This window comes from Mchenga conophoros, linkage group LG6, assembly GCF_057382185.1.
Source record: "Mchenga conophoros isolate Kocher_MC1m ecotype Shallow Benthic linkage group LG6, M_conophoros_male_GT1.1, whole genome shotgun sequence".
NCBI classification, from domain to species: domain Eukaryota; kingdom Metazoa; phylum Chordata; class Actinopteri; order Cichliformes; family Cichlidae; genus Mchenga; species Mchenga conophoros.
The window spans coordinates 15,508,445-15,529,451 of record NC_140531.1 but is presented as its reverse complement, the minus strand read 5'-3'; the positions used below and the strand labels follow the sequence as shown (position 1 = coordinate 15,529,451).

Genomic DNA, 21,007 nt, shown 5'->3' with positions numbered 1-21,007 from the left:
TACAAAACAGTGTCTTATATAAGACTTCAGGTTATAAGTGTAAAATGTATTCATCTATGAGAAAAATGGGAGAAATATAACAAGAAAGAGCATGTTTTACATTTCTGCCTGTCGTCATGTCATGATCATAAAATCATTAGTTTGGGATTTTTTTAAATTTATTTTTTGGTAATAACCCAGTTCAGAATCACGTTGATTTAAAAACAACTAATGTCTCACTTTATCTCTTGTAAATATTTAGGTTAGTGGAAGCTAATGCAGTAAATCATATTGACTTTGATTTGTTCACTTTTGCAGTTCTCGTGTTTGCACAGCTTTTTCCTAATTTTCTATTGAGTGCCAGTAAAAATCAGCTACTTGAAATGCATGTGCTTTGCCTCCAAATCTGCCTTTGTTTGCAATATTGTTACTGTAATTATTATCTTTCCGGCTGAATGCATTTGTTTATGGCAGTATGCGCACAAGCATGTGCATGTATGCTTCAGCTTTTGCTTCTATGATCATCTGCCTGGCTGTGATTTCTCAGATAGCGGAGGATATGCTCGCAAATGTGTGGCCTTGTCACTCATGCTCTCTCCCATGAAGAGGGTCCAGAGCTCACCAAATCTAGCCACAGGTACTAACACTCACAAACATACAAATGAACATAACTATTTCCCAAAATAACCCAAATAAAAGGCCGCTGCAAGTGTTGGCTGAGCCAAACTATCGGTCAAGGACATGAGGTACATCTAAGTGGCTTGTTGTTGTTGAAAATCCTGTTATGGCTTGAACACATTTGAAATACTTTGAAATAGGCTGTGGCTGCCTCGGTATGCTTAAGCAATGTTTGGATTGTGGGATGCTATTTTTTCCTAATCAGTTCATTGTGTAATTCTTTCATTTCCTTTTGTTCATTTCCTTCTTTTGCTTCCTTCACTCATTCGTCATATTTGTATCTATGTGCTGTTATTCTTTTGCTTCTTCTTTGTAGAAGTGATATTATGTTCTCACATCCCACAATGTCTTCTCCCTGTCTATGTGTATATTACCTTAATGTTTTTAAAGGGTTTTTTTAATATATGTTTCTTTTTTTGGTTAGGCATTACACTGTTTCCTTGACCTAAGCTAAATTATCCTCAGATACTCTGTGTACAGAAAATGGCATCGTTAATGAAATTACTGTTACACTAGATTCACCACAGAGTACTATTGTTTGTGAGTTCAGTGTTAAATTAGATTACAGTTATTTGATTGTATTTTTAGTCATAGGAAGCAAGTTCAGTCACTGAAGCAAATGCTGATATTTTTTTATGCCAGGAGTTTGAAATGCAGAAAAAAATCATTTTGGCATAGATTTTGATATTACAGTTTGATAACTGTCTCTATAGAGTCTCGATTTCTTTGATTTCCTTTTAGATAATTTCAAGTTCACTCAAAGACATTTTTAGGTTATCTCACATATTTTCCTAAAGCTCCAACTTGCCTTTCTTGAAGTGGCTCATAGTGGATTTTAACATTTGCTTTAGATGATGCTCCTGTTACAGCGTGAAGCGTGAAAATTGCTTCAAGAATGAGTTTTCTGTCTCTATCCTTTAAGCTGACGGGAAAGCAACCTCAAGAGGAAACCCACAGACACGTTGTAGCATGCAGGGGGGGAAATCATTAGCTGTTAAAAATGCAGTAGAAGCAGTTCTTGGTAATTAGGTGTGAATTGTATCTTGATGTTTAAGAGCTTTTTAAAAATGTTTGCACAGTAGGTGTATATTGGAGTTTGTTGCAGAGATGAATGTAAGGAACACTCAGCCATGTTGCTTATTATTGCTGTGTCCTTTTTTCCCCAGGGAGTGATTCTCACTCATCGGACTTGGGTAAGTGCCTGATGCTTTTGGTGATTTCTGGTGGACAATCCTAACACTGCTGTAAAACATCCCACATGATCCCAGCAAACTTGGTCAGAAAACATTAGTAATGGTAAAATTACTAAATTTATCTTCAGATTCTTGGCGGTCACACAGCGCAACAGACGGCCTTAAAAACGGAGATGCTAGCAGCTCATCGCTTGCTGCCAAAGGCTTTCGCAGCGTCAGACCCAATCTGCAGGACAAAAAGTCCCCCTCACAGGTGAAACATCATTCACAGTACACTGACAGACACTCACGCATTTATTTCTGTTGTTGCTATTTAAAATTTAATTACAAGTGTAATTTCATGATGTGATGTGCTTCTGTTGGCTTTTGAGTGTCTGAGTGGGGAAAAAAGTTATTTTTAACGTCATTAGGAATTTGGATAATATACATATATTGTTGCTGTATTCTGAAACAAGTCTTTTAAACTTTCTGATCTCATGCTTTGTGCTGATGATTTTTTTTTTCTGTTTTGTTTTTCTTTTTTGCTGTTTGAACTTACATTGGTTGCCACTTTCTAATTGGCTAACAAGGATATCAGTCCATTGCCATTGCCACCCCCCAGAAAAGAGAGTTTTCACTTCTCGCCTGCAGGCACTAATCCTCAAAATTACAGTTCCCTTATTGGCCTGGCTAATGATTTGAGTCCTGGAATGCTAACAATCACTAAAAATGAGCAAGCAGTCTTGAAAGAGTCCTACACTGTAAGAAGCACATCATCCTACTCATACTCAGAAACCAGTGCAAACACAGTCCAGCAGCTGAATGAGTCCGTTGTCTCGAATGACACAAGCAATGCTAATACAAAAGAACGTAAGGTGTCTTCCCTTACACTAACTCCTGTCACCATCCCTGACCCTCCTGCACACCTCAATTCTTGTGTTGATCCCCAACATAAGACCCAAACCACAGGGTCCCCTCCACCCACTTCCTCACCTCCACAAAGAAGTCCCATCCTATCTCAACCCGTGACACAGACAGCTTCGATTTCTGTCCGCTTGGACAAAGAGAATAAAAAAAATCCTGCTTCATCTAAGACAAACTCCAAAGTGGAACTCGAGGTCTCAGATCAAATGGCAGCTCCAGCTCCATCCCAGGTGGAGATGACGAAGCCTCCTCCTGCAATTCCACCAAGGCCTTCTCCTGCAAAACTGTTGGTACATAACTGACTACAGACCGGTACAGCAGAGCAAAATACACAGTTGTGTTCATTTAAAGGTCACTTTAATCCAGACACTGGGTTTATGTCTTGGTGACATCAAGACTGATTAAAGGGTAACACACCAACTGCATCATGTCACTTGGTTGCAGTAGGTCCCCAGAAATAACAGAAGTAGTCAAGCTACTATTACAGTGATGGCCCAAATTCTAAACTAGCTTCTTTTCTTATATGTTGAGTCTGACTGTGGCATTCTGTTAAAGCAGATATACCGTAGGGGTTTTAATGCATGTCTCCTACTTGTGTGTGTTGCCCTTTAGTTCATTCTTGTTCTTGATAATACCTTCCACTGAACCAAACAGTGATTCTACATTTGTGTGAACTTGTACTGCATTTTAACCAAGTGTATAATATGTTGTACACCACAGTTAATTACCATGTAATCTGGTGCTTTTTCTGTAAAGTGTGAATTAACAAAACATCTTCAGTTTCCAGCATTAATGCGTTCAGAAGAGGGTGCTGCAGCTTTATGACACAGTGTGGTTTCACAACAGTAATTCACCTGTTGTCACATGTTATTTTTACACATCCCTTTTGACGCCATGTCTAATAAATTATATCACTAAGCACTCTCCTCCTTTCCTCCTTTTCCAATGAATTACCTTTTATTCCAACCTCAGGGGCCTCCCTCGCCTGACCCCACAGCACGGCACTCCCCCTATCGCTACCACAGCTCAGAGTCACTTGACTACCTGTCAGGTCTAATGCCCAAGGCACTATCACCCACTCCGTATGTCCCAAGTGGAGCTGGTGGCACAGCTGGTGCGGCCAGCGGGCCAAGCCACGGCGCAGTCAGCAGTGTGAGCTGTGCCTCGCCCTCGGCTTCCCCCGTTACCGTGTCAGCTCTCAGCCACTACTCGACATCCACGGTCGGTCTGCTGGACGAGCTGCAGATCTGTAGCCTGGACTCGCCTGTCGCCTCACCCACGCCATCGCCCACTCTGAGCCATGTCTCTACCTACACGCCCACTGCTGGCCGTGATGATGTGCTAACAACCTCTGTGGCCTCCACTGCTGCAGCAGCCACTTTCACTAATGTAATTATCCAAGTCACATCTATAACATACATCATTACCAAGAACAGTTGGTTCCCACGCTCCCTCCACTCATTTTGATGGCTGAATCAGAACTCTACAAAGTGTGTGATCACTACCAATTTTTAACTTTCACTAACTGTTATCTACACCCTACCTGTCAGATACTGAAATTAAATCCAGCCCTCTTCGTTCCCTTATTATGTTACTGTCTGTACTCATTCAAACATGTCTATGCGTGTCTATATTTCTCCTTTTGTCGTTTTTGCCATCGTGTTTCTTAAGGCCAGTTCATATCAAAAATTCATGATGCAATGGAGTGATTTTTCTAAGGTGAAGGTGCAGTACTCTGCTGGAAGCCATTAGCTATGGATTATTAGCATCTAAAAAGACTGAACTCCTGCTGTTTTTCTTCTTTCTTTTTTTTTTTAGTACTGCAGCATGTGTTTGGACTGTAATTATGTGACCATTCAGCTCATTATATTACACTGCAAATAGACATATTCTACTTTATTGTTTCTCTATGTTATGCTAGGAGAACATACATGTGTATGCTGTGTTTGCAGTTATGCAAGTATGATATTGAAAGCAGTAGATTTCATTTTGGTAAACTTGTTTCTTAGTATTTTAATCTAATTTTTGCCTTTGGGGAGAGCATGCAGTGCTTTGTAAATGCATGTAACTACACTGCTAATCACTATGTGGATAACAAGTGTTTGCAAAAGTACTCTAAATACAGAATTCTTCAAACCTTTTTTTTCAATGAGATATACAATGTTACCATGAGAAGTTAATTAGTCATTTTTGTTGTTTCTTCCTGTTAAAAGGGAGTTTTTCCTTCCCACTGTTACAAAGTTTTTGGTCATAGGGGGGTTGTCTGATATTGGGGTTTTCTCTATTATTGTAGGGTCCCTACCTTACAGCATGAAACACATTGAGGCACATTGGCGCTTTATAAATAATACTTTATCTTTCTGCTATATGACCACTATGACTAAAATATCATATTGGCCTTTCTTTATTCAGTTTATTAAAAAATCATATTCTAATAAGTAGCTTTAATTAGTATTCTCTGTGTAAGTAGATTAGGGTACTACAGGCAGGCAATCTCACTTGAACCTATGTATAAAAATAATTGTGTGTGTGTGTGTGTGTGTGTGTGTGTGTGTGTGTGTTTTTGTTTTTTACATAATTTTATACTATTCATATGACAACATAATAGCATTATATGCCAAGCACACTTAAAAAAGCAATTCATTTTTTAGTCAGTCTTTCTTTGGGTTATCTGAGTCGAAGATGATGGTGCTCTGGCTCTGTAGTACCTCCCTCTTGCTTCACCATGAATCTTTGGTGTGAACAGGCAAACTTTAAAACTGAAATGCAGTGCTGTGAAAAAGTATTCGCCCTTCATGAGTTCATAGATCTTTGCTTAGTTCTCACACGTTTCAGAAAATATAACTATGCCACCCACAGCAGCAAGTATAACTGTCAATGATCTGTGTCAGATCGCTATGAAGGAATCTTGAAGAATTATTTCAGTTTAGCAGCTTTGCGGGGTTTCCAGCATGAACAACCCGTATAAGGTCATGCCAGAAAGTCTCAATGAGATTAAAGTCCAGACTTTACCTTTTGGTTTGGTTTGGTTTGGTTTGTTGGTTGTCTTTTGTATCCAAGTCTTGGGGATCATCAAGATGTTTTCTGGTAAATGTGAGACAGTCGCTCTGTTCTTTTCGGTCAGCAGTGGTTTGCTCGTTGGAACTCTCCCATGGATGCCATTTTTTTTTCTCTTAGTAAATTAAATCATCATTTAAAAACTGCATTGCTTTTACATGGGTTATCTTTTTCTAATGTCAAAATTTGTTTTATGATCTGAATCATTTAAGAGGGAGAAATTTGGGGAATAACAAAACTATGAAATCAGGAAGGGGGTAAATGGTTTTCACAGCACTGTACAGACTTTTTATTCTTTTTCAGTTAATGTAACTTCTTCCTGTGACATATTGAATGGGAAGAGCATCCCATTGTAAATATATCATGTCCACTATCTTGTTTATGTCAGATGTTTGTTAACTAAATAATGAGATGTGTGTGAATGTGAATGGGCTTACTGTCTCTGTTTTAGTCTTTTGTTTTTTTCTTTTTTCATGTATTTTATGTACACTGTGACGTGTTTCAGTGAGTGACCCTTCCCCCCACTAACTGTCTTTATGTTTTAGTCACTTCAGATTCACAACTTACTGTGAATCACGTTCACTGTATGTTCACATGTCCATCCACTCTTAATCAGAACTGGTTCTTTTACCCGCTCTGATTGGAACAATGTGATGACTAATGTTGGATGGTAAGACTTTGTAATAGCCATTGCTAATAAACCACAAATTGATTGTTAATTAATCTTTACTAAGCGGTTAATTTACTAGAAACAAACAATGATTTGTTTTAGTGTTAATGAAGTTATAACTTAGATTTAGTAGCTGTTACATTATGATGTCACCAACACAAGCAACATTTTATAAACTTCTGTTATGTGTTTATTGCAAAACTGCATTAGCATTTCGGTAATGATTAACCTGCCTGTTTTCACTCCCGGGGGATTAAATGCTGCTGTTTATTCAACTGTGCAGGTGTCTCACATGTATGCACAAGGTGTCCTTTAGCCTTGGTCTTATATTGGTTCCTTGAATATTTACCTAAAACACAATCTTTTCATAAACATATGCAGTATTTTGAGGGCCTGCACCAAACCAAACAACAAATGTAAACAGCAAGTGACAATAAAACTACACACCGACAGAGACGTCACTGTCCAGGTTCCCAACTCTTATGATTTTTAGTCCACTAGTATCCATCCTTAGCAATGGTTATCATGAAGTGTTATCTGGCGGCTAATCCTTTTGTTTCCACAATTTTTTAAAAATATATATATTATGTTAAGCCAATGTTATAGAGCTTTACAACTGTAAGTAGTGTAGGTTTTGTCTGCTGTTGGTGATTTTCTTACACTCCCTGTTTCTGGGTTTTGGGTCGCTCCTAGGGCCAGGTTCTTTCTCACGCAATGAATGGAAGTACTAGCCATCCACATAGGCCACTGTCTCCCCCGTCATATCCTCCACCTCCTGTCTCACTCCACACGGGGCTTCAGAGACAGAGCAGGAGTTCAGGTGAGTCACTGATCTGTGGTGATATATGACATGCCTAAAAAGATTGAAAGACATTAGACTTAAGACTACACAAGCACATGCAGAAAATAGAACCTAAGTTCAGTCAGATAATTGAACTGAAACCTCTCACAGAGGAACAAACGTTACATCATTGCTTACATCATTGTAAATGTAAAAGGATCTTTACAGTGTAACTGTAAACGTTAAGATGCCAAGTAAGGTGTATGTATCTATGTCTCAGGATTCATATATAATCTATATCTGTAGCAGTCTATCCATTACAAACATTTAACTGGAGCTTGTGGAGGACCTGTATTACTAACACGTCTGTCTCCTCTTTCTCTGCTTCCTTCTTGGATCCAGAGGGCAGTGAAACAGTCACCAGAGAGTCTGTGATGTCAGGGCACACCAGCATCAGCAGCACTGTGCCCATTGCCCGTTTCTCAGAAGAAGAAAAGAAGGTGTCGGTCGTTAAAGCCCCCCACTACGAAGGCATCGGCCCAGTTGATGAGTCAGGCATTCCTATCGCCATCCGCACGGTGAGAGAACTCGTACAGTAGACCTGCTCTCGTAGATGCTGTAGTAAAGCAGAGGAGTTTCTTTGAAGCCATTTTCTCCTGCCTCCTTGTGTGAACAGGTTTTTTTAAGCAAGGAATTACTTGAAGCTGTCAGCAGCTTTTGACCCCATGTTCAAAGACTCTCTCCCGCTCTCACTATCTCAGTTTCGCTTCCTTCTGTGTGCTAGTCATGAAGATGAGCTCAAACAAGGTCTTTGCTTTGGTACTACAAGGTCCTTGCTGATTACTTGTCAAGGAGCGTGTCCCTGTGTGTTATCTCTGTTAAGGCTTTCCGTGTATTAACACTTCACTCAGTTATTGGTTGGTTGAAGAGCAGCATTTAAAGGAATGCTCGCTGAGCTACAAAATGAGAGAAAGAGAAATGGGGAGAATAAGAGACGAGCAATAAACGAAAAGAGTTGAAAAGAGACGAAAGCAGGAGAGAAGAAAAACAGATGCTCCTTGTTTTAAGCGGGCAAACATTTTTGTGGCCACTCTGTTTGGTAACCGTGGAGAGTGAAGTGGTAATTGGCGCATCTCTTGGCTGTGCCAGTGCTGCGTGCACAGTCACATGCTCTTTCTCTGTGGAGCCAAACTGCCTCCTCTCTGACCGGAATCCAGGCACATTGTTTAGTGCTACTGAATAAAGAGAGGATTAAGTCTCTCTGCCATTTGATGGGTCTTTTTTTAAGTGTCTGTTAGATCTATATTGTTTACACAAAGGCACACATACCAGGGTCTCTCCTTGATTCTCCAGCCACAGCAAGCAGAGCCCCCACTTTGTACCAACAAGGATTCGACACCTTTGTGGTTCAAAACTGAACCTGCTGAGGCAGCTTGACTCGAACATACGCACTGATAGTCATACCAAAACAAACTGACATAGTAGTCATTCAGGTAAGTGATAGTGTGTCATTTGTGGCTATTTAAACTATGCATTTAAATATTCTGACCTTACATAAACATCATGTTTTTTTAATTGCTCACTTTAAGATCTCAAAGTCATAGTTAGAAAGAAGGACCCCACAGCCCTACTAAGGGCTGCAGCAAGTGCCTGATTTTAGAATATTACAAAAGTAGTTGCCCATGCTACAGTATCGTTTGTCCTGTTCACACTTAATCACACTGAGAAAAGCATAAAAAAGGAGTGGTAAATACAGGCCATATGCTAATAACGGATCATTTTAGCCCATTGCTAAGTAATGATGTCATGTAATAATAATGTATCATGCATAATTTGAGTTTTGTGTATATCTGTTGAAGGTTATTCTCATGAAATTAAACCTATGAGATGATTTTATAAGGTGTTATAGGCACAAAATGCTAAAATTTAGTAATTTTAGCCATTTTGTTTGCTTGCAAAAATGACAATATAATAGTTGATATAACCAAAAAATGTCCTAAAGGTCTCTGAGGAATATGCAGACACAAACAGAGGTTCCACATATTATCCACATATTTAAACACTATCACTGCCAAATATTCTAAAAATCTGTTTTTTCACAGCTCTTGTGTTTCTTTTCATATGAATATTCAGTGTAAGTTCTTGGTGAGACTTGTATGGTTACTGAATATTATCAAAATTTCTGTCTAAAAGCTGTCTAAACAAAAGACTATCTTAACCTTTTAACAAATGTCAAGTGAAAAACAGTTATACAAGTTACAAACACACTATATGTGAAAAGCAGCCATACAGAGCAGGAGTTGTGTGAATAAAGCAACTTTAGCCAGTGGTCAGACACTAGCCTGATATTTGATGTAGGGATGCACCAACTAAACGTTGGCCCGGGTTTCATAATTAGTGCTTACTTAATTTAACGGGTTTGTTTGTTTAATCAACAGAAAACGACAACACACAAGTGGCCATGACAGAATAACCTTATTGGCAAATACAAATATTTCTCTCGGATAAGACGCAGTCTTGGTTTTATTCTTTATATTAGTTATAGTTATATTAGTATTAGTCTGTTTATATTAGTTAAATTATTTATATTAGTTATATTATCCCTGTGTGAAGTATAAATGCTTCAACAGGCTTACTGTGTTTTTTCAGCTCTAGAATGTCCAATAACATGTTGTGAGTCCGTTTATAGTTTCTAAATTCAGCCTTCACATTTGTGTTACATTTAACGGCACATAACTCTGGTTATTTCTTTGTCTGCAGACGGTGGATAGGCCCAAAGACTGGTACAAAACTATGTTCAAACAGATTCACAAAGTTCACAAAGCAGGTAAGGCCTCTGCTGTAGCGTGCTGAAATGATGTGCAACGACTAGATTATTAGACATTTCATGCAGAATTGGTCATGTATGCATGCTGTTTGTATGCGTGTGCATATTTTGTGTGTGTGTGTGTGTGTGTTTGCATGCCAGTTCTCATTAAACCAAAAGACCCAGATGATCCCAGAGCCAGAGCTCGTTAGATTGCGAGCAACAGCCTGGAGAGGAGGAGGAATGGAGAGAAACCTCTAATAGACACAGAGCCATCCTGGGAAATCTGCTCTAATTTTGTGGGCTTGACAGAATCACAGAATCAGTACAAGGCTTGTTTGTTCTAAACTGCTCAGCCTTCTGCTACAAGAGCACACACAAAAAACTCATGCACTCTCAGATACACAGACTATTTCACGGGTGTGTGCGCTGAGAACTCATCCAAAGGCTCATTATGGTCTTGATGCATTTTATTTTTTTGATTTTACTGGAAGCACAGGCAGTAGTATGCTTTCCCCATCCTGCAACCTTGATTCGTTTTAGTCAGAATTTCAGTCATCTTTCATCTTTAAAGTTCAGAAAGAGTTCTGGGAAAGTGGATCATGTTGCTTTGGTGCTTTTAATATACTTGTAGCTGAAAAGAAAATCACTTGTGTAACTGTTCATTTCCAGGCTGGTTAAAAGTGCTATCTTTGAGGACAAACTTGTACCCTGTGTACAACAAAGTGTGCTTACACGTGTTCCCAATCAACTGTTTTGTACATTTCCTCTACAGATGACGACTATTCCGACACATACAATGCTTCATATGCTCTCGTAAACAATGGTGAGACCTGCTCCTGTGTAACACAAGTTGTATTTCCTAAAAATCAATAACTTCTTCCCAACCTTCCTTTCTGGCTTACTGGCCTCATTGCTTCTGCCTCCACTCTCTCCTCCATCCTGTCCTTGCCAGATAACTACAGCCTGTCATCCAGCACCACCATGGCCCACCCTGCCCCTCGGACACATACGTACAGGCCTCTGTCCAAGAGCCCCTCGGATAACAATGAAGGGCATCTTGGACCTCGGGAGCTTTCACCATCCCCTGTACCCCCACCACCTCCACCCATGCCATCCCTTCTCCAACTGAGGGCGAGAGACAGTGATCGCGAGAGGGACTTGACAGACGCGTAAGTGCGAACTTTCTCAATATTAACTAATATTGATGATATATTGATATGCTGTAATATTTTTAATAATCTTTATTTTAATGTCAGTTATCTCAAGCGTTTTTTTTTCTGAAAAAGCATGTGTTTGTTTCTCTCACACCAGCAATGAATGGGGTCCTCCAGACCGAAAAGTGGACACGCGAAAGTACCGCGCAGAGCCCAAGAGTATTTTTGAGTACGAGCCTGGGAAGTCCTCTATCTTGGAGCATGAAAGACCAGTGAGTAATTATTATTATTCTTTTTTTAAATACTGAAATTCCCACCCCTCTTAAAATATGCAGAGAAATGCCTCCCTGTTTATCTTCACCCTGGCATCGTGTGAGAACATCAAGTGATTTCCTCACAGTGTTTCTTGGTATCGTTTGGTAGAAGATTAAATAATTCAGTCACTGCTCAGGCTGTTTTTAGAGTGAAAAAATAGTCACAAGCAAGAGCGCCTTTTTTTTTTTTTTTTTTTTTTTTTTTTTTTAAACTTGCTAGTCTGGTAGACAGACATTAGTATGTCATTATATTGTTGGCTTTCACATGGCTCTTCTTCTGTCAGAGACAATGTGGGCGTTAAAAGCTTCCAGTGCTTACATCCGCTAGCGACAGTACTCAGTGTTAATGTTTGTGTGGGGTGAAGGACAAAGCAGATAGCAGGAAAAAAATGCAAAAACTGACTGTGTTGACAGGCGGGACTGAAAAAAATAGTATTTGAGATTAGGACGGAATAATGAATAATGTGTTATAAATGAGTTGTGTTTGCAAAAAAAAAATGGCTGTTTCGCAGATGTTTTATGTGATGACTGCTGAGAGTGCTTCCAGGGCAATAATGCATGAGTCACTTCCTGATAGACAGAGGTAATAAAGGAGAAAGCTGTAGAAGGACCCACGCTGTTTAATGTGCTGCTCGGTATAATTTTTTTTCTCCATTAACCAAAGTAAAAAAGTGTCACCCCTAAAACAACCTGTATGTTGATGACGCACTCGTTTGGGTAATTATGGCCTTTAAGAGGCAAAAAATGTTTTTCTGTTACTCTTGTTCGTTAGATGTGTGTGTGCAAGTGTCCCTAATGCATTTGTGTGATTGGCAGTCTCTGCTCCAGGCTTCTGTTTTGTTTTTTTTTCCAGGGTGACTCATCCATCTGAAAGCTGAATTTCCTTTTAAGCCAGAGATGTAGCACTACAACACCTACAAAACATCTCCTGGCAGTTTTTCATTTGGCATGAAAACTCAATTTTATGTGGGATTGGGGTTAGAAAGAGCAGACAGCGTGGTAAAACACACAATGCCATCTCTACAGTTCAAGTAACAGTAAATGGAAACAAATCAAACAAGCTGACCTTTTATTAAAATGTGTCTTAAAAGGCAACAAGACATACAAGAAAACTAAGGCAACTAAAACATTAATATGGACATCATTTTAAAACGTGAAAAACATCTAAATGTTGTCTTTTTTCATTCACAAACATTCACTTCTGAGTGGTTCATGGTGCTGTTTGTGTTTGATGTTTATAGACTGTATAAATGCATACAGCAGCACAAAAGCGTAGTCAGTTACAGTTATTATTTACATGTTTAGCCTGAGCCCTTTTTGGATTGTGGCAGTTTGTTGCTCTAGACTGACTGACCACTGTACTGTAGGAGTGAAACTTGAGCTGTAAATGGGCTCTGCTGCAACACTTTTGTTTCCATGGGCAAGCCTTCATCCTGGTTCATCCTGTGCCCATCTCCCTTTGCCACCTGTGCCCATTCCTAACCACGAGGACCATGTCTCTCTTTGTGTGTGACTTCTTTCCACACTTCCTTTCTCCTGTCTTTCTTCTACTTCCTCTCTCTGTCACTGTCATGCTTTCCCAGACCTATGATGACATAGATTTAGAGAACGAGCCTTGGTATAAGTTCTTTTCCGAGCTGGAGTTTGGGCGGCCGGTAAGTCAGGGCCTAGCTACTCCTTTAAACACAACTCTGTCATAGGCATACACCCACTATCTCCACTCCACCCGGGACTTTTTTTTTTATGTCTGTGCTATTAGACTGGGTGGGGCTAGTTGTTTGGGCATGTGATACTTGTTTGGTGCTTGTTTGGTGCCCCCTTCCTTACCCCCAAAACACCTTTGTGACAAACTGCGGTTTATCTCTCTGCTGCTGGGTTTTTGGTTCTTTGACTAGCAGGCACTAAAATGCTCACACGTGAACCTCGACACTTTTGTTTCAGTTGGTTCATTTCTGCATCTTGTTCAAAAATAAGCAGGAAATGGTTTAAAGGCAGTGGCCTCCAAACGTTTGAGATAACTTGAGGTCATGAACAGTCAAAACATTAATAAAAAAGATGCAGTAGCAGAGATTCGACTGATATTTACTTTTTGCTCTAAACTCTTTCTTAAATAATTTGTGTAATTTTGTTCAGTATCTATCATACAGTTCTTTGCGAAAGTCTTTAGCCACTTCTAAATTCTTCATATTTAGCATCTAAGAAGCCAGACTTTCTTGTAATTTCTTTAGTTCTCTGGGCTTTCTGAAGTTTTTCTTTGGACATTGGCTGCTTTTTCAATCTGCTTTTTCATTCCAGTCATTCTGCCTCACCATTTTCAGAAGAATGTGTTTTTGTTAGCTAAGCCTCACAACGCTGACCTATGAATCATTCAAGCATGAAACAGGCTCCTAAGTCAAGGAATGAATCAGTGTTGTCTCTACACATACAGTGGGGCAAAAAAGTATTTAGTCAGCCACCGATTGTGCAAGTTCCCCCACTTAAAATGATGACAGAGGTCAGTAATTTGCACCAGAGGTACACTTCAACTGTGAGAGACAGAATGTGAAAAAAAAATCCATGAATCCACATGGTAGGATTTGTAAAGAATTTATTCGTAAATTAGGGTGGAAAATAAGTATTTGGTCACCTCAAACAAGGAAAATCTCTGGCTCTCACAGACCTGTAACGTCTTCTGTAAGAAGCTTTTCTGTCCCCCACTCGTTACCTGTATGAATGGCACCTGTTTGAACTCATCATCTGTATAAAAGACACCTGTCCACAGCCTCAAACAGTCAGACTCCAAACTCCGCCATGGCCAAGACCAAAGAGATGATGAGATGAGATGAGATAGCCTTTATTTGTCAGTTGCAGGTCTTTTGCCCACAACCGAGATGACAGACCTTGCCGACCATACATACAATACAAACATCACATTGGGGAGACAGGTCAGGCCAGGTAGCGAGGAAAAAAAACATTGAAATGTACAACACAAAAGGATAATACAGGAATGCACAGGTATCAACTCACAATAACACAATAAACACAGACAAGCAACATGGGAAAGAGTTCCAGTGTGTACATCTGATCTGGGACCGCTACAATCTTTCGACTGCGCCTCCAGCTGACCCGATGTCCACATCATGGGGGAGGTAAGCGTTGGAGGTGGCGTTGGAGCCGGGGTAGGGAGGGTGTTGCGTCAGTGAGTGCTTATCAGTATCAGTATATGTATGTGTGTGCGTGTCCATAGTTCAGCTGAGACAGTGTCCTTCGCCCTGCCAGAGCTTTCAAAGGACACCAGGAAAAGTATTGTAGACCTGCACCAGACTGGGAAGAGTGAATCTACAATAGGCAAGCAGCTTGGTGTGAAAAAATCAACTGTGGGAGCAATCATCAGAAAATGGAAGACATACAAGACCACTGATAATCTCCCTCGATCTGGGGCTCCACGCAAGATCTCATCCCGTGGGGTCAAAATGATCATGAGAACGGTGAGCAAAGATCCCAGAACCACACGGGGGGACCTGGTGAATGACCTGCAGAGAGCTGGGACCAAAGTAACAAAGGTCACCATCAGTAACACACTACAACGGCAGGGAATCAAATCCCGCAGTGCCAGACGTGTTCCGCTGCTGAAGCTAGTGCATGTCCAGGCCCGTCTGAAGTTTGCCAGAGAGCACATGGATGATACAGCAGAGGATTGGGAGAATGTCATGTGGTCAGATGAAACCAAAGTAGAACTTTTTGGTATAAACTCAACTCGTCGTGTTTGGAGGAAGAAGAATACTGAGTTGCATCCCAAGAACACCATACCTACTGTGAAGCATGGGGGTGGAAACATCATGCTATGGGGCTGTTTTTCTGCCAAGGGGACAGGATGACTGATCCGTGTTAAGGACAGAATGAATGGGGCCATGTATCGTGAGATTTTGAGCCAAAACCTCCTTCCATCAGTGAGAACTTTGAAGATGAAACGAGGCTGGGTCTTCCAACATGACAATGATCCAAAACACACCACCCGGGCAACAAAGGAGTGGCTCCGTAAGAAGCATTTGAAAGTCCTGGAGTGGCCTAGCCAGTCTCCAGATCTCAACCCCATAGAAAATCTGTGGCGGGAGTTGAAAGTCCATGTTGCTCGGCGACAGCCCCAAAACATCACTGCTCTCGAGAAGATCTGCATGGAGGAATGGGCCAAAATACCAGCTACTGTGTGTGCAAACCTGGTAAAGACCTATAGTAAACGTTTGACCTCTGTTATTGCCAACAAAGGTTATGTTACAAAGTATTGAGTCGTATTTTTGTTATTGACCAAATACTTATTTTCCACCCTAATTTACGAATAAATTCTTTACAAATCCTACCATGTGGATTCATGGATTATTTTTTTTTCACATTCTGTCTCTCACAGTTGAAGTGTACCTCTGGTGCAAATTACTGACCTCTGTCATCATTTTAGGTGGGGGAACTTGCACAATCGGCGGCTGACTAAATACTTTTTTGCCCCACTGTATGACAACTTGGCAAAGAAGCAGTTTTAAATATTACCTTTAGGCACTTTGTTACTAGCAGCCTGTCACAAAAAACACATAATTTGTTCCCATTTCTTTAGCTAAATCCATGAAAATAGTTGACAGGCATAACATACTATTGTTGTAAAACTTGGTGTGCAGTGTGAGTTTTAAAAATTTCTAGAAAACTGGACAAGTTGGGGACAAAATAAGAAATGACCTAAGAAGGCATAAAAAAATGGTTACAGCTAAAAGTCATGTCCTCGAGAAGTAGGAAAAAATCAGTAAAGACCTGACAAGACCTGAGAGATGCAGCTAATCCTTCAGCTGATTGGCAGCAGGCTTTATAATCATGTATCTGAATTTGAAACTTTTTGTTCACAAATTGTAATCAGTATGTACAGAGGAGGTCTAGAGAGAGGTACAACAGTGTCTGCAGCCATCTATAAAACACAGTGGAGGCACTGTCATGGTTTGGGGCATTTCAGCCTGTGGTATTGGGAGAAAGCGTCTGGTGGCTTAATTTTTCAGCATGATAATGACCTCAAAAGCAATGCCAATGCTGTAAAGCATACCTAGGAAGTAAAACACTATCAGTTATGTATTGGCCTTCCCAGAGCCGGGACATTAATATTAATGAAGCCTTGTGGTATCATCTTGACAGAGAACAAAACAAAAGGCAGAAACACTGAAAAAAGAGCTGCAGCCTGGAGAACTATTGCTGAAGTCTACTTAAAGAAATGACAAGAAAGCTGCCTGAGAGAGTTCAGACTGTGGTGAAGAACATAAAGAATAAGAATGGCTCAAGACTTTTGCGTAGTACTGTACATGCCAGTATTTATTTGTCAATCTGCCTTTACATACCCTGTTTATTCATTTGATCCTTGCAGTACTATGAGGGAACTCTCTGCATACTTTGAAGCTAAATGCTTTAGTGCCCTCTGATGGATGTAAGTGGTAATAATGTCATAGTGACTTGAAACAGAGATCGCCTCCAGTCATAAATGTGGGATCAAATTACCCACAACCTGTCTGATTTACAAAGTGTCACATGGACATGCCTCTGTCCATGCCAGCGCATGACATCAGGTGTTGACTTGCTGGGCTTATTCGAAATGTTCAGGTGAAAATTTCACATTCAGATCTAGCATGACTTTCTGTCTTCTCACAGTCATGTTTAGCTGTTTTGTGAGATTTCTACCTGCAATGTTTTCACTGTTTCACATCATTCAATAAGCCCTTAGAGTGTAGACATTTTATCTGACTGATACGGCCACGGTCAGAACCACACACTGTGTTCAGTTTTCGATTGAGGCGATAAGTCACAGCATTTGATTGTGCAAGTCCTTGCACTCTCAAAGAAACACAATGTCGCAGCTTGTGCTTCACTTTGCTTTTTGCTTACAGCTTGTTCTTACACTCTGCATGTGTGTGTGGTAAATAGGCACAGTTGCGTGTGTTGGTGTGGTTTATAGACTGGTGTAGTAGGCCTGCGTTGTTTTAGCCTCGACAATCTGCAGTTTAAGGGAAAAAACTAATAAATAGAATACATTAGAAAGTGTATATCAAAGAACGTGTGTGATGAATAGATATATGTAGGTGTGTGTCAATGTGTTGGTGTAAGTGCACAAGTGTCTGATACAAGCAAATCACATGTGCTGTGGTTGTCTGTGGTTACTCAGATTCTCTAACAGGTGTCACTCTCTCCACATGTTTTTTTTTTTTTTTGTTTGTTTCCCCCCCATGATGTCACCACCGCTTCTCCTCCTTCACCTCCTCCATCTTCACCTTCTTATTCCTCCTCCTCTTCTCCTCCCCTTCCTGCTCACTGCTGCTGCTTGGGGCTCAAGCCTCCTAAAAAACGGCTGGATTATAATCCAGACATCTCCGCTCGCCAGCGCATTGAGGTAATCTCACATTCACAAGTGTTCCAGTAGTGTTAATTGTACCATTTCTAACCCGTTACAGCAATCAGGATCTCGATTGCTAAGACATATTTAAGATACGACTGCTAAAAATGAATGTACTGTGAGTTTAAATTAAAATGCTAGCCATTTACTAAAATTTGAGTGGGTTGTTTTGTGAAGGCTGTTGAACATTTGAAGCTTTGAAGTGCTGGTTCACGTCATTCTTTTTTATCAGCCTTTGGTAACATTACAGTATGAGCTCAAAACTTTAGAAAACCAATAGATGCTTCAGACATAAGTGTCCACCCATCATTTTTCTCAATCCAATTCAGTCTAGTTCATGATCATGGGGGTTGGGGACTTGCACCTACCCAAGTCATCATAGGGTAATCACACATTTATCCCAGTATAAATGTGATTGCAATCGATGCTGTTGATTTCCCTACTTTTGTCATCAGCGTTGAACACTCTATACCACTAAGACCCATTCCAGCTGATCCATGCCAGTTTTTGCAGGGTAACATTTGCCCCCCTGAGCTGAACCTCCATAACACCCTTCAGTGCATCACCTTTTCCATCATCCTTCAGAGCAGCACGACAGAGACCAGAAATTTGTCTTCGGTATGTGTGCACCAGCAGGGCCTCTTCTTGGTCAGGTGTGCCATGTGGAACCAGCATCCATTGCGCCTTACGCTGGGGGAGTGTTTTGAGTGTGGCACAGCAACAACCGCATGCAGGCTGTGTATTGTAAGCTGCTCTGCCTCAAGTCTTTGTTCCTGCGGGGCTCACTTTTCTCTTTTGTTGTCTGCCCTATTCCAGACATCCCTCCACATCACTCCTGCTGACAAGGCTCCAGAGAGACCTGCAAGGTAACTGCTGCTTCTTTTATTTTCCTCTGCATCACCCTCATCCCCTCTTCCCCCTCCCCCATCCTTTCACCAGCAGCTGTCCGTGTTGTGATTCAGCTCAGTAGAAAAACTAAGGTCTTTCTTATATTGTCGCTCGCACAAACATCTCGTGCGTGTGCAGTAAATGATGACTTGTGAAGTCTTAATTTTGCTTTTGTCACTGATGGTAGGGCGCTTTGCCTCGTTTTTTTTTTTTTCACGAGCTGAGCCAGAATAAATGAACCCAGCAAACCTATTGATGCTGCTCTTCACCTCCTGTCCTTCCCTCAACCCCCATTCCTCCCCTCATCCCACTCCCTTTCATCAATGGCCTGCTTATTCAGATGCATTATACTCTGTGAAGAGAGAGGGCAGAGCGGGGATGTGATGAATAGGCCGGGTCATTTATTTAACTGTCCTGAACAGAAAGCCCCCTTGGATTTTTAACATTTAAAACTCAAGTTACTTTATTCCCTTTGTTTTGTTTTTGGATTTAAGTATAATCTGGTACTTTGTATGATGATCTTAGATATACTAGAAATGTATTCAAGGTTTTCATATTGATCATAGTGATTTTAACATTCTCTCAATATATAAAACCTATAAAGTATTCTATGTAAAGTCAAAGGAGCTTGCAAAGAAAAGCGTCTGGACTTCTTTAAGTTGCTTGAAGACGTTTCACTACTCATCCGAGAAGCTTCTTCAGTGGCCTTCTTCGGGCCTTCTTCTTCTTAAAGTCAGCAAAGAGGCACAGAAAAGAAGACCAGACACCAGCGAGGGAGGATAAGAAGGACAGACGCAACAACATTGTCATCCCCTATGTAGCCGGTGTATCAGAAAAACTCAGGAGAGTTTTCTCCAAGCATGACACCCCGGTGCATTTCAGACCCAGTAACACGCTCAGACAAAAACTGGTTCACCCGAAAGACAAAACGCCAAAACACAGACTTAACAATGTGGTGTATGCTGTACAGTGCAGCGAGGAATGCCCAGACCTCTACATTGGAGAGACCAAACAGCCACTTCACAAGCGCATGGCACAACATAGAAGAGCCACCTCCACAGGACAAGACTCAGCAGTCCATCTGCATCTTAAGGATAAAGGACACTCTTTCGAGGATGCCAATGTTCACATTTTGGACAGAGAGGACAGATGGTTTGAAAGAGGAGTGAAAGAAGCCATCTATGTCCACTGTGAGCGACCATCTTTGAACAGAGGCGGGGGTTTACGACACCAACTCTCTGCCATCTATAATCCAGTTTTGAGATCCCTTCCCAGACGCCTTAACGCCCACTCACATCCTGGGCCATCTGACCTCAGGAATTCGCATGATAAGGTGGGGCCAGGTTTCACAATGAACACACCCGAAACTCTGGCTGATTGGGACCCACACCCAGTCTCACACCTTGGCTCAGGCGATTAGAGGATCATCAGGGGGTCCTTTTGTCCCTCTGTGGGGGGTTACTCCCACTAGTTTTATATCTGGGACTCTCCACCATTTGACCTTAGAACTGAAGAAGCTTCTCGGATGAGAGGTGAAACGTCTTCAAGCAACTTAAAGAAGTCCAGACACTTTTCTTTGCAAGCTCCTTTGACTACGATGACCTGGATGACTGAGAACCTTCACAGACATATTCTATGTAAATTTAACATCTCCTTTTGTCAGTAGCATCATTTCTTACAAAAGAGGTTATTTCTTAAAACTACTGGGTTACTTTTAATTTATTTATTTTTTGCCTGTTGTCAATTCAACTACTCATGACTTTGGTAAATAAACAGTGCTCCCACAGGAGATTTATAGTGTCTGTATTCGCCTTCTGCAAACTGGATTCACTGACTGTTTGGCCCATTCTTTATTGTAGTGCTGCCAGTGACTACAGGAAGAGAAGGAAGTCTGAGCCGTCAAGCTCCCAAGTGAATGCTCCATCTCAGAGCCGAGCTGCAACTTCCCCTAAACCAGTGGATGCCTACAGACCCAGCAGCAGCCTAAAGAAACCCGTCATTCGTTCCTCACCATCCTCACCCTCCAGAGCCAAAGGTAGCCACGCTTTCACAGATGCAGCTTCTTTCACTTCTGGGTATTTCATGAAAAGAGATATTTTTTTGTATTTTGCTGTTTGGCAAATCCAGAAGAAAGTTACCATTACTGTTTAGCCACCAAAGGCTCACCCTAGGTCAGGTTGTGTTTGT

The 21,007-nt window shown here is 40.9% G+C and overlaps 1 protein-coding gene across 16 annotated transcripts in view; it reads left to right on the top strand.

Moving 5' to 3' along the window:
* Positions 1-21,007, top strand: part of sorbs2a (sorbin and SH3 domain containing 2a) — a 64,156-nt gene that overhangs the window by 29,455 nt on the left and 13,694 nt on the right. For 7 of the 16 annotated variants that reach the window (XM_085276421.1, XM_085276420.1, XM_085276419.1 and 4 more), the window contains 15 exons: positions 527-616; positions 1,824-1,850; positions 1,979-2,103; positions 2,420-3,043; positions 3,726-4,142; positions 7,174-7,300; positions 7,664-7,839; positions 10,022-10,088; positions 10,843-10,893; positions 11,023-11,239; positions 11,382-11,496; positions 13,122-13,193; positions 17,873-17,929; positions 18,749-18,798; positions 20,680-20,855. In XM_085276421.1, the coding sequence (XP_085132547.1) occupies positions 527-616; positions 1,824-1,850; positions 1,979-2,103; positions 2,420-3,043; positions 3,726-4,142; positions 7,174-7,300; positions 7,664-7,839; positions 10,022-10,088; positions 10,843-10,893; positions 11,023-11,239; positions 11,382-11,496; positions 13,122-13,193; positions 17,873-17,929; positions 18,749-18,798; positions 20,680-20,855 (2,391 nt within the window). The remainder of the gene's footprint in view (positions 1-526; positions 617-1,823; positions 1,851-1,978; positions 2,104-2,419; positions 3,044-3,725; positions 4,143-7,173; positions 7,301-7,663; positions 7,840-10,021; positions 10,089-10,842; positions 10,894-11,022; positions 11,240-11,381; positions 11,497-13,121; positions 13,194-17,872; positions 17,930-18,748; positions 18,799-20,679; positions 20,856-21,007) is intronic. The other 9 variants (XM_085276431.1, XM_085276429.1, XM_085276424.1 and 6 more) reach the window with 6 other exon arrangements.